We start from the raw sequence: 14982 nt of genomic DNA, 5'->3' as shown, positions 1-14982 counted from the left end.
TAAGTTTTTGGTCGAGGTTGTTTTTGATCAAGTTGAAGTCCAATCAACTTGAAATTTAGTACAAATCTTCATTATGATATGGTCTATCTTATGTATGTTGATGCCAAATCAGAGATTACTATCCATTTCACGGTCCACTGAACATTAAAAATATTGTTTCGAGGGTGATATGGGTTGCATGAAATACATGGTAATTGTAAATCTAGGTCACACTTGTTCATTTATTGTTTATATATATAAACAGATAGTCTAGCTTTTGGATAGGGTTCGTGGTGCTTAGTCTTTTGTTTTCTATGTTGTGTCTTGTGTACTTCTATTTTGACTGTTTTTTAACCATCGCGTAGTCAGTTTATTTTCAATCTATGAGTTTGAATTTCCCCCTGGCATCTTTTGACCCTCTTTTATTTACAACCTTGCATTAGTTTCTGAATTTACTGTAAATGGTTGATTCGTATTCAAAGATAAAGAAGCTGTGAAATCTCTACTTTCTCGCCACGGTAAATATGACTTTTTTCAGGTGGGCAAACTTATGACGATTAAGATGAGCAATTGGTTAATTGTATTCCAGGACCTCTTAAATAATAGAGTTGAGAAATTGTTCCGAGGCCTGATTTTGTGGGTTTTTGATACAAAATCTAAAGACCCCATTCTTACAAACAACCGTACAATACTAAGCCACCATCATGTTCCACCAAGGCTTTATCCGTTTAATGTAAACAATATTGTTGAGAATGGAAAAGACATTTCTGAAATACTGTGATACTGTTTACTAGCGTTGTGGCCTAAACCTCATTTAAAGAACATAAATATATTATTGCATCGTAAGACAGCTCGGACCAATAGTCAGCGAAAACTCATAACAATAAATACAATATTTTAACATATTAATTGTTACCATGAGCGATCTGACATGAGTCATTTGTTGAGCAGGTTCCCTTAAACCTTAAATCACGTTTTAGATTTTTTTCTGTTTTTTTGGTTGGGTACATGTGTACTTGTTGCTTATTCTACATGTTCTATGTCCTGTTTGTTTCTTAGTGGTCGTCTATCTGTTGTTTCTATGGAGTTTTATGATTTCATGTCGACTAGTCTAATATGTTTACTTGGTGTCTTCGTCATCTTTACTAAGTACAAGAACGCAACATCTGTTTAGTTCTTTAAGTGCATAAAACCAATTATCTTGAAATTTGTATTTTATTCTGTCAAATATATAATTACAACGAGGTCTATACATTGAAACTAAAAAAAAGTACAATAACAATAATCATGTCATGAATTAATAAATAATTAACTACAAACTATTCCTCTTTTTACTAATAAGTGTTTGTTTAAAGAAATGTATGAAATAAACAGTCGATAATATTATAGGATAAAATAATTAGCTGTAGAATAAACATTAGTGTATAGAATCTCAACAGTGCTACGTCTTGGCATTTGAAAACTATTCATCCTAATCATAATCAATTCTACTCTAAATGTTAATTAAAATAGCCCTCATAAGAGAACACATGCACGTATTATATAAATTGCCAAATCATTGGATACGCAAATTTTCCGGTTTTTTTTCATTAACATTTCAAATGATATAAATTCAGATCTTAAACTTTCAATTCTTAGTTTGATTGAAATTGTGGACCTGTAAGGGTACTACATGATTGATTTATTTTTTAAATTAGACATATCATCATTTGAAAATGCATCTCATATATCCGTTATTGTTATCGTCAATGATTTGCATGAATGCGTTGGCCACACGATCACACGTGTATTATGTGAATGATGATTTGAAAATCAGCAGCGATCTACAAAAATTTACAAACATCGTGACTGTTAAATCAGAGATAGAATGTACTAGCCTGTGTTTTAGTAGTAAAACTTGCTGTAAAGCCAGCTATAACCCTTCTGTAAAACAATGTATGGTTGATGTTATCAATTACTGCGATGGGTATATAGAGTTTGACAAAGATTGGAAAACGTTTACCAAAGACAAAGGTTTGTAGAATAATATTTTTTTCTGATGACTTACTTTTTTTATATCTTTAGTTACATTCGATAACAAATGGACTAATCTTGTTTTATAGTTTTAACCTTTCGTTATTTCAAAAACGAGATGAATGATCATTTTCAAAAATAAACAAGTTTTATCGTTTGCGTTTTCTCTTATTTTTGAGATATTGAGATAAGACGTGGCACGATACTTGTCTATCCCAAATTCATGTATTTGGTTTTCATGTTATATTTGTTATTCTCGTGGTGTTTTGTCTGATGCTTGGTCCGTTTCGGTGTTGTGTCGTTGTTCTCCTCTTATATTTAATGCGTTTCCCTCGGTTTTAGTTTGTTACCCCAATTTTGTTTTTTGTCCATGGATTTATGAGTTTTGAACAGCGGTATACTACTGTTGCCTTTATTTATCAGAAGGCGTTATATAGACTTATTAGAAAGTCATTTTCAATCTTTCAGTCTTTGTTCAGACTTGTCCTCTGCCGTTCATTCAGTACTGCCCCCAAACACTTCGTTTGATATCTATCTAAAATCATTCCAATGTCTTTGTTTGTTTATTACTCAATTAACCTGCAAAAAACATTTATGGAAATGTCTAAAAAGCTACTCAACAGCACTAAGATTTCAGAAAGCATATTATATAAACACCATTTAATAAACAAAGGAGCAATATATACAGCTGAAGGACGCCTCCGGGTGCGGGAATGTCTCGCTACATTGAAGACCTGTTGGTGACCTTCTGCTGTTGTTTTTTTTTGTCGGGTTGTTGTCTCTTTGACACATTCCCCATTTCCATTCTCAATTTTATTTTTATAAATCAAGTCTTTTAATTGTATAACGTTCAAAATGTCAAGATGTTGTTTAGATTAACATGCCTAATTTTTCAGAGGAAACAACACATATTTTTTTCAGTGATAAAACTGAATTATAATTACAGTATAGTATAGAGATAACAGTACTGTACGTTAAGCTTGGCAGTCCTAAAAAGTAGATTTGAGTTTGGCAAATTCAGTTTACCTAGCGATGTATAGTGGAACTTGGTAAATGTTGTTTTGTGTATGCGACAGTACAATCTAGTTTCAGAAAGCAAAGCTCAAACTACACCATAGTTATGTTATCTCCGTTCATATTAAACATATTAAAAGAAATAACTTTTACATCGGCTTTTGCATAAACACAATGTGGAGTCATAGGTAAACGCTAGATATAAATGGTTTAAATATTAACAGAAAGAAGACACTGTATTTGATGCTTTGTTTAATTTTGTAGACTTATTTCTCGTTGTTCAATTTTATATATGTAGATTAGACCGTTGATTTCAAAAACGAGATGAATGATAATTTTAAAAAATAAACAAGTTTTATTAGAAGGCGTTATATAGGTTTAACAACTTATTAGAAAGTCATTTTCAATCTTTCAGTCTTTGTTCAGACTTGTCCCCTGCGGTACATTCAGTACTGCCCCAAACACTTCATTTGACATCTATCTAAAATCGTTCCAATGTCTTTGTTTGTTTATTATACTCAACTAACCTGCAAAAACCATTAATTGAAATGTCTAAAAAGCTACTCAACAGCACTAAGATTTCAGAAAGCATGTTATATAAACACCATTTAATAAAGAAAGGAGCAATATATACAAATCAAGTCTTTTAATTGTATAACGTTCAAAATGTCAAGATGTTGTTTAGATTAACATGTCTGTTTCAGTCTTACATGTTTCACTTAATAATTTTTCAGAGGAAACAACACATCTGGATAAGTTATATAATGTGAACAACCTACGTTGATTTCTGTATCATGGTCTCTTGTGGAGAGTTGGCACAATGGCAATCATACCACATTGTCTTTTTTTATACGCATAGGAATCACACTTTTAATTTACTAATAAAATTGAGAATGGAAATGGGGAATGTGTCAAAGAGACAACAACCCGACCAAAATAATAAAAACACAACAGCAGAAGGTCACCAACAGGTCTTCAATGTAGCGAGAAATTCCCGCACCCGGAGGCGTCCTTCAGCTGGCCACTAAACAAATATATACATATATATAAGTTGGTGTTAAGTAAACTATTTGTTGAAATACACAAAAAGTTTGCCTCGATGCAATTCAATATGTTACGACGTATTTGATTCTATATCTTCACCGTTAATTTCATTGTTGACGGTTTGAGTCTTTGAACAGAATGTTACACAATCGCAGATGCCAAAGGTTGAAGTTCCAGATATTTGGAATGTTGTTGATTTCTTCTTTTAAGTTTATAGTATTATATTTGAGGATATATTTGACAGTTCCATTTTAACAAACAGAGTACTTATATAGTTATCAAAGGTACCAGGATTATAAAATTTAGTACGCCTTATATGTGTTAAGGACGTTCGCTGCTCAGTTTAAAGATAAATACCTTTTCATAAAATTAGTATGCATTGTTACGGAAGAAATTGAGGAATCAAAAAATCAAAAAAAATATAGGGGTCAATGTGCTTGTTTTCGAGATATTAGACATTGGAAAATCTCTTGATTTTTCATAGCTTTATCATTGACCAGTTAGAGTTCTCAAATGCTATGGAAAAATAAATTAAATTTTTTTAAGACTTTTACAAATGACTTATTATCATACATATAAAAGATTTATTGGAAGAAAAATGGGGGTTCATCGGGATTTTTTTAAGGCATTCAAATTGATAAAACCAGAGGATTTCGAAAATCTGACAAAAATTCCAAAACATGACAAGCAGACATCCTTAATAGTTATGCAACTGTCATTCTGTCAACCGTCATACATTTGAAGCTATGGTTCCTATGGTTCCTGTCTGTATTTTTTGTGCTTGGTAGATTGTTTGATTTTTTTTGAAAATCTTTAGTTTTTGCAATTGAATTGTTTCACATGTTTCATGTTGGTCATACGTTTGCCGATACGGTATGGGTTATTCTTGTTGATGAGGGGCGCACAGTATTCTTTTTTTGCTTTCATAAAGTGCGTGTTAATTTACTCAGGTTTAAGTTGTTTTATTGGAATTGATATCCCATAGCCATCACCTTATTTCTACAATTATAATACAATTCCTTTTTTTTTCGAAATTGTTGATTAACATCTTCTTGGATATAATGTTATATTTCATATTCCATAAATAACATTTCCGATTTCAAAGTTCTATTTTATTTTTATTTCTTGGTGTTTCATCAGAATGACAAATTTTAAGAGATAAACGACTATATCCAGAAACAAAAGTATCCCTCATGCAAAGCTCTGATTCCTTTCACGGATTTGGCTATACTTTTTGGACCTTTTGGATTATAGCTTTTCATCCTTTATATTAGCTTTGGATTTCAAATATTTCGGACACGAGCATCACTGAAGAGACATGTAATTACTTTCTTGACGAAATTTTTGTTTTCATGTTTGCAGTCACGGAACCAAACTGTCAATCCAGAAATCCAAGAGACTGCTCATATCTGTCTGGACAACCGAGTGGTATTTATACAATTTATCCTAGAGGATCATGTGGAATGTCGGTATATTGTGAGATGAATTCTTCTCTAACGAATAGTCCATTAACAGTAAGTATAGAAAGATTGATCTTGACGAACATTTTTAAGACATTGTGTGAGTTTTATATGTATATATGTCTTGATTTTTTTGTTGGTAGTAACGCATTTGTTTTTGTATTATCATATATGCGACAATAAAACGGGTATAGGTAAGGTTTACAGAATGCAGATTAATGAGTCATACCTACAGCAAAATGAATATTTGAATAAATGAAAAATAAGCAACAAAAGATAATACTCGGGTATGAAAACAGGAATTAACACTAGAAAAAAATAACCATAACATGTATGAATACTTAAATGAATGACTCTCTCTTATTCAGGAACTCGTATAATTGGAGAGATATATGTCTCTTTTTTAGTCCTTAAAATGATACTAAGAAAAATGTTTAGCCGATATTCAATCTATGTTTACAGATTGCACAAATGTTGAGTATTTATGATAATTATTTAGGTCTTCCAACGAAGAGAAGATGGCAGTGTTAATTTCTATAGAAACTGGGAGGCATACAAGAAAGGTTTTGGAAATCCTCTTGGGGAGTTCTGGCTAGGTATTATGATAAGGAACATTGTAGCAAGAAAAAAGAATCACATTATTAGATACATATACGTATCTATTTTATAAGGAACGTAATTTAGATCAAACATACTAAAAGTATAAATCTATTTATACTACACGACGGGTGCCACAAGTGGAGCAGGATTTGCTTACGCTTCCGGAGCACCCGAGATCACCCCTAGTTTTTGGTGGGGTTCGTGTTGTTTATTCTTTAGTTTTCTATGTTGTGTCATGTGTACTATTGTTTGTCTGTCTGGTTTTTTTTTTTCATTTTAAGCCATGGCGTTGTCAGTTTGTTTTAGATTTATGAGTTTGACTGTCCTTTTGGTATCTTTCGTCCAACTTTTAAATATAGTTACACTACAAACTGCTCAGAGTATGAATTGATCAGTTTTTGTGCTCGACCAGTAAAATCGAGCACACATTTTTCTCGATTAGTCTTAAAATCATCTCGACTGTACTTAAAAGTACTCGACTAGGTCTTGAATTTACTTAATTTGTCTGATTCAGTACTTTACGATCTTTGTGTAGTCTGAAATGGTCTTGACCAAGGCTCGACCTGTCTCGGCCTGTCTCGACTAGTCTTGACATTCAAATTAAGTTTATCTGAGATAGCTGCATAGTTTGATGAAAATCCAAGTTCGTTTGAAAAAGTGATTATAAAAAGGACTACCTCTATTTAGTCCTAATTGCAAATCCTAGCTTTTTTTTTACCAGGATGACTTTAATTCTTAAATTTTACAGCAATACAATAAAAAAGTAAATGAAATGGGATTCAGTAAGCTTGGTATATATCTAAGATAGCTGCATAGTTTGATGAAAATCCAAGTTGATTTGAAAAAGTTATTAAAAACATTAAAGTTTACTATCTCTTTTTTGTCCAAATTGCAAATCCTAGCTTTTTTTTTACCAAGATGACTTTAATTTTTAAATTTTACAGCAATATAACAAAAAATTAAATGAAATGGGATTCAGTAAGCTTGAAATATATCTCAGATAGCTGCATAGTTTGATGAAAATCCAAGTTGATTTGAAAAAGTTATAAAAGAAATTTAAGATGCCTATCTGAATTTATATAATATTTTTTTATTTTTACCTATTGTAAAATTGTAAATTCTTTCATTTCACAGCCATTAATCAAACTACCTTATAAGCTTGGATTTTGTAAGATCAATATTTAATTTATTTAGACGGGTTGATTTACACCAGTCCAAAACTTAACTTGAAGGTCAAGACTAGTCGAGACAGGTCGAGACTGGTTGAGATTGAATTCAGACTACACAAAGATCATCAAGTACTGAATCAGACTAATTGAGTAAAGTCGAGACCTAGTCGAGTATACTTCAGTACAGTTAAGAACTCTCGAGACAATGTAGAGACTATTCGAGTAAAATGTGTGCTCGATTTTACTGGTCGAGAACACAAACTGGTCAATTCAGACTCTGAGCAGTTTGTAGTGTTATGTTAAGTTGTGCATACATATATTTTATTTTAAATCGTTATAATCATAAGGTGCATCATCCTGGCCTATATTCAATTTTTGAGTTGTAATTGCTTTTTCGACGACGAAGCAATAGTAATTCTTCCATTCGCATTACTATAGAGCATTCGTAACAATTTTCAGTTAACAAAAAAAACACAAGTTAAATATCACCTCGATATCTATAGTTAGTAGATTTACTCATCATATATATCCAGGACTAAATTTTGTATATACGTCAGACGCGCGTTTCATCTATATAAGAAGATGTGGTTTGAGTGCCGATGAGACAACTCTCCATCCAAATAACAATTTAAAAAAAAGGTAAACCATTATAGGTCAATGTGCGGACTTCAACACGGAACCTTTGTTAACACCGAACAACAAGTTATAAAGGGCCCCAAAATACTAGTGAAAAACCATTCAAATGGGAAAACCAACGGTTTAATCACCATATATAACAGATTTAATGAGTTTATTTCTACAAAAGGCTCATTAGTTACATCGAATAAAAAATGTGAAAAGGTCAAATTAAGAACGAAATTGTTTAAAAAAGAAATCAATAGGTTGTGCAAATAATGATGATATGAAATATTTAAATAGGTTCATGTTTTTCTAAGCACTAACTCCGGCCTCATCTTATTGTTTCCAATTTTTTAATACCCAAAAGCTAAAACTTATCCAATGGAAATAAAGAAACCTTAAGGGATAATCTAATGCGTTACTAATAACGGCTATTTTTAATATACATTTTTATAGGAAATGATAATCTTCATTATTTGTCAACACAAGGAACTTACCGTCTTATTGTTATACTAGAAGACTGGGAAAACGATACAAGAAAGGCTATATATGATTCCTTCAGAGTAGGTGACGAAGATTCATTCTACTTTATGACTGTACAAGGGTATAGCGGAGATGCAGGTACCATGTGACATTATTTCTTATCTCTTATATTATTTGGATTATTCGGTGTTGCTGAGTTTTATTAGTTTGTCCTTATTCAACAATTAAATTAACTACAACTTCAATTAAAATAAACTTATTTTTGCTATTAAATACACCCCAACATTATACATAAAATTAATCATGTAAATTTTCGTTCTTATCACGATGCTACTTCGTCCTTATTACGCTTTTACACCGATCCTGCTACAATTATATCACATTATAACCACGTTTATTCAGCGAACCCAATTCGATTATGACGATCTAACTACGCTCATCACGTTATCGATACAACCATATTACGATTTATTTGCTTAAAAACGAACTTACAACGCTTCTGTGATTATAGCACGCTATTACAGCGGTCACACCGCGAGCTTACTACGCTCTCAGCAATAACGTCAGCATTATAGATATAAATACCGTTTTGTGAATGTATTTTTTTATAATGTTTATTTATAGTGAATATATACTAAATGAACAATATGCTTCACGCAGACTGTATTCTCTAAACAAGCTATTAATGCTAAGTAAAACATTGAGATAGGACATTCAATTTGTGATTTAAGATTTAATTTATTGGCCTAGTTAAAAAATTGAATATATACAATAAGACTTTGTAATCTGTTTAAATTATTTAATTTATTAACTTGACACAAACTAAGGTTAAAACAAACTTGTCATTAAAAACTTGAGTTAATCGCATGAAACCAAAATGAGGCGTGACAGAATAAGCTTCATATGCTTTGAATTCACCACACGCCATGCGATTCTATTTTACATTCGATATCTAACAATCAGTAAAATTATATATATATGTATCCGCTGAATATACTGATAATGATATCTAAACTTCTTAGGCCTCGAAAACATGTCGCTCGTTAGTAAGGACATATTATACTGATGCGATTTAGTTTGGACAATTCGTACAAGCTAAATAAATATACAACCTATACATTGCTATACATGATACTACAAAAGAAGGAAAACTGTTTGATTCCCAAGTTTATGTTATAGTTCCGATACTAAATATTCGATACTTTAGTCTTGTTTTTTCTTTCTTTGAAGGTGATGCCATGGCTGTCCATAACGGACATCGTTTCTCAACGTATGACAAAGATAACGATATGATTGGTTCAATGAATTGTGCTGAGGAATCCAAGGGCGCATGGTGGTATAATTCATGTTTTCATGCCAACCTGAATGCTTTTTATATACAGGGGCAGCAGCCACCCGGGACTGGACAGGTTGTAGCATGGGAAAAATTCAGAGGCAATGATTATTCTCTAAGAAGAAGTGTTATGATGTTGGAAAAATGGTAAATTGTCTATTTATTTGAATATTATTTAGAAACACACATCACAAAACTGGCAATGTATAAGGTTATTGTTAACATTTGGTCAGTGATGAAACTGAATTATAATTACAGTATAGTATAGAGATAACAGTACTGTACGTTAATCTTGGCATTCCTAAAAAGTAGATTTGAGTTTGGCAAATTGAGTTTACCTAGTGATGTATAGTGGAACTAGGTAAATGTTGTTTTTTGTATGCGACAGTACAATCTACTTTTAGAAAGCAAAGCTTAAACTACACCATAGTTATGCTATCTCCGTTCATATTAAACATATTGAAAGAAATTACTTTAACATCGGCTTTTGAAGATACACAATGTGGAATCAAAGGTAAACTCCAGATATGAATGGTTTAAATATTAACAGAAAGAAGACACTGTATTTCATGCCTTGTTTAATTTTGTAGACATATTTCTCGTTGTTCGATTTTATAAATGTAGATTAGACCGTTGGTTTTCCCGTTTGAATAGTTTTATACAAGTAAGTTCTTTATAGCTTGCTGTTTAATGTGAGCCAAAGCTATAACGGATTACTTTTTTTAAGTGTTACTTTGATGGAGAGTTGTCTTATTGGCACTCTTACCACATCTTCCTATATCTATGTACCTTAAAAGCATCGGAATTAAAAATAATTGGTTTCATTAGATACGTACTGGTAGAATCAGAAACATAAAAATATTTGTTAAGGTCCAAATTGCATTTGAATCAGAAATTGTGCCCTGTTGTTTTACATTTTGTGTATAATATGAGGCAGGAATTACCTGTGAATGGAGACGAAATCTATGTTAAAAAGAGAAACGGAAATACCGTAACGTTTCCGATTTTGGTTCTGTTGTTAGGGTTTTTAGTTGTGACGTTATTTAAGTTATGACGTCATATTCAATGTAAACAAAGAAACGCTGTCATCAGGTAACGCTTTTTTTTATTAACAAACTTTTTTTTTTAATGAACTAGTAGTAGTTCCTTTCTTAGACTGATAAAAATACATGTTATTCAAAGTCTCATGCAAACAAGACCGGAAACGGAGATAGATTTCTGCGCCGATCCGGAAATTCAAAAAGTCGACAATTTTTTTTTTTTTTTTAACTGAATTTTCTACTGTAATAGGGGACTTCGTCCCCATATTACGACTGTTTTAGTATCGCTATAATAAAAACTCGCTTATAAATATTTGAAACATAATACTTTTGGCAGGTGTTCCTTAAATCGAAAAAAATAATAAAGTATTTCAGTTTTTAATTGTACAACCATAATCTGTATTCCGTTTATCTGAAAATTAAAGAAAGTGTTATAGTGCACCACTGTTATACTATTATTCATCTACTTCAAACATATAGTTTTACAACGCTTTAAAGCTACCAGTAAATTTAATATTGAAAGGTTTTATCACTTTTCAAAAATAAAGTATCTAACACATTATATTTTAATCAACCCAGAATCATTATATTATTCAAACACCTGATCATTACATCAGTATATATAATAATTACTGTGATTTATAGACTCCACAATTTTAACATTTTTTGGTAAACAATACATTTTATAAGGCCTATCAAAACAAATTAGGCCAAGATATTAAATACAGTGTGTATGATGCTAATATGTTCACAACTGTTAGAATATAAAATATAACAACACAACACAAAAGACTTATAACGGATACAAGACAGTGTAAAATGCCTACTTATTTGATTATTGTTTTACTTTCTTTGAAGCATATCTGTAGCTTGATATAAACACGGAACATCATGGATTTGGACAGACCATTTACCTGGGTTTTTTAAATACAACACACGGAAGAACTTAATTAAAAACCTTGAAAAGGATGAAATACATGTTATAAATTTAATAATTTCAGAAAGATGTTTTATCCTGGTTAAATTCCTCATTTTATTTTAATTTAGATGGTGTGCATGTCAGATTTTTTTTTTAACAGATTCTCCGTTTTGACTTTTAATTGTATGTCTTAGTGCATTTGCTGTCTCAATTTGAATTGAATGATATTTTTGTTCTCATATGACGTCCTCACAATGAATCAAACTGGGGTATTTGATATTGTGGTATTATGAATTTTCCTTTTTGATTTAGACTAGTTTTTACAAGCAGTGAGTTCTCAAAGATGGGTAATTTCTATCTTAACTTTAAGTGTGAGTTGTATTTTGTCTTGTTTTGCTATAATAATGAGTTAACACCCTTTTAATTGTTTTTCTTTATGGTTTATTTTGTGTGATGCTGTCACTGTTTCTTCACTGTTCCAGATTACGAAGAGACTACACTCCTGAAAACAAAATGCATACCAGTAATATACCCTACGAGCATTTGTAAATGAGTAGTTTGTAATGTTGTTGTCATTTGTTGCTGCTGTATATGTATGTTGATAGTATTTTGTTTCTGTTCGGTGCATTATCAGCTTGCTATGCAGTTAATGTGTTGCTTATTACTAAAGGCGGTATGTTTCGGCAACGGTGTTATCGATAGATTGTAGATATGATAAACTTATCTCTTATCAAAGACAAATAAATCACAATCTCTCTCACAAGAAATATATATACACACATTGCTCTCTTTAGAGAAACGGTTTGTCATTTGTATCATCATTACATCTGTTTGGACATGAATAGATATAAAAAGATGTGGTATGAGTGCAAGTGAGTCACAAGTACGGTCTTTAAAAGGCAACATTGGCTCATACCGAACAGCAGACCATAAAGTTCATTTGTCCTATCCAGAATGCGTGCATTTTCAACACATCTGTATGAACGTCTCAAATTTTAACCAGAGTTTCTAGGTCATATTTAATCCTAAACACACATTATTTTTACGTTAGTGTGTTCTGTGCATATATTTGGAAGGTTGCATATTGTACAAATTTGTATTGTTCGTTACAAAAAATGACAAACTTTAAGTATGTGTATTAATCAAAATCTAGATCATGTGTTGGAAAAGAGAAATATAAAATCTGCTGAGTATACCAGATCCCATCTGTTTATTTGATTTTTTGTTTGTTTTCAATATCATATTAAAATGTATGCTTCTGTTTAGTATGTGTCACAATGCAAATATGTAAATGTGTTTTATTACTAGTTTCCTTTGTGAATGTTATCCAGAAGTGCTTACTTGGCTGAACATGTAAGAACCATGTATAACTATGCATCAAATTGAAGTTTTATAACTCCTCTATGTATATCAGGTCAAAATATGTTTTCATACTAAAAGTGTAGAAAATTAAAATTTAAAATATGTTAGTGTGTCGGAAACCATGTTCCTTTTCCAGTAAAATTATGGAGCTCTCTTACATGAAAACCTTAAAAGGTGAATGATTTTTTATTCAATATCGACAGCAGAGTCCATCTGTGTATTAGCTATTTTGAATGGTTGTTGCTGTAATATCATATAATAATGTTCGCTGATGTTTATTATGTGTCACACTGTAAATAAGTTTGTGTGTTGTTTTATCACAGCTTTGCAATTAAGAATTCATTTAGTCAAAACTTTATGTAGTATTATATTAATCAGTAAAGATTACCACACTATTTTCAAAGGTGTAGATATCTGATTCAAACGTTTGGATTATTGATAAAAAACGGTTACGTATGGTGATGTTTGTTTACGTGCGCATTAGTGTTTCTGTTGATCCTTGTTTACCTCTTATAGTTGATGAGCTTCATAACGTTTTAGTTTGTAAACTGAATTTGTTTTCTCTCAATCGGTTTAAGAATTTTAAACACCGGTATATACTACTGTTGCCTTTATTCCATTATATTGGGACATGTGTAAGATAATGCTGTTTATGAATCTTATTGGATACATCATATTCAAATTGGTGGTCCTTTTATTGATCTCAAAATGATGAAGGTGCTTTGAGACCTATAAGTTAATAGATAACTATCCTTCTCTCTCACAAAGGGTGACGAAAGATACCAAAGGGACAGAAAAACTCATAAATCTAAAACAAACTGACAACGCCATGGCTAAAAATGAAAAAGACAAACAATAGTACACATGACACAACATAGAAAACCAAAGAATAAACATCACAAAAGAGATCAATTACATTATTATTTAAGTACATGTATGTTAATTAGACGATCTATGAAAATTGTCTTTAGATATCATAGATGCACGTTTCTTTATTTTTAATCTCCTTTCGGTCATATAATTTGGCTATCACGGTTAATTTATCTGCATCACATTCACAGTTCATCAAAAATATCTTCGCGGTGCTTTCGAGGCAAAACTATGAGAAAATCCATATACATTATACATTTATGGCTTTCACTTTAGTGCCACTGTTGAAGATAAATCTAGGAACGCATTTTAAAAGAACAGAATCTAGGAAGTTTTATTTTCTTAGAAATATGCAGCATACAGATATTACACCATTTATAAACACTATTTTTTTATTTATCGAACTATGTTTTTCGGCCACGCTTATTACATGTTTATCTTATTACATGTTGAATCCGTGAGATGTGTACTGATTGACAACAAGCACTACATAACACATAAACAAGCAAGGGGGTACAACCACTAATAACATATAGATAAACGTATAAGTTGCTGTCAGCCAATCCTAACTTGTAGATAAACGTATAAGTTGTTGTCAGCCAATCATAACGTGTAGATAAACGTATAAGTTGCTGGCAGGTTTAATCGGTTGTTGAATGAGTTTCATGTTTCCAGCTAACATCACGCAGTAAGTTATATCATTTACACCTTTCGAACTTTTAAAACTAGCTATTACTCAGTGATATACAGTATAAGTATATGTTTTGCTTAGTGTTGCATGCCGTAAGGTGACATATATAAAAGAAAAAAAAAGATGTTGTATGATCGCCAATAATAAAACTTTCCACAAGAGACCAAAGAACACAGAAATTCAAATTATAGGTCACCGTACGACTTACAACAATGACCAAAGCCCATACCGCATAGTTAGCTATAAATAAAGGAAACAGTAGTATACCCCTGTTCAAATCTCATAAAGCGATAACAAAAAAACAATCAAATTTACCAACTAAAACTGCGGAAAACGCATCAAATATAAGAAGAGAACAACAACACAACAAAAACACAACATTAAAAT

At 31.5% G+C, this 14982-nt stretch overlaps 1 protein-coding gene across 1 annotated transcript; it reads left to right on the top strand.

The window, feature by feature from the left end:
* Nucleotides 1–1916: 1916 nt before the first annotated feature.
* On the top strand, nt 1917–8529 carry LOC134717776 (fibrinogen-like protein A). Its single transcript, XM_063580271.1, has 4 exons — nt 1917–1992; nt 5413–5564; nt 6010–6106; nt 8354–8529. Exons 1-4 carry the CDS (start codon nt 1917–1919, stop codon nt 8527–8529), a joined length of 501 nt encoding a protein of 166 aa, XP_063436341.1.
* The last annotated feature ends 6453 nt before the right edge of the window (nt 8530–14982 follow it).

This window comes from Mytilus trossulus, chromosome 5, assembly GCF_036588685.1.
Source record: "Mytilus trossulus isolate FHL-02 chromosome 5, PNRI_Mtr1.1.1.hap1, whole genome shotgun sequence".
Lineage (NCBI taxonomy): Eukaryota > Metazoa > Mollusca > Bivalvia > Mytilida > Mytilidae > Mytilus > Mytilus trossulus.
Note: the sequence above shows the minus strand (reverse complement) of the source record. Positions and strands in the feature narration are given on the sequence as shown.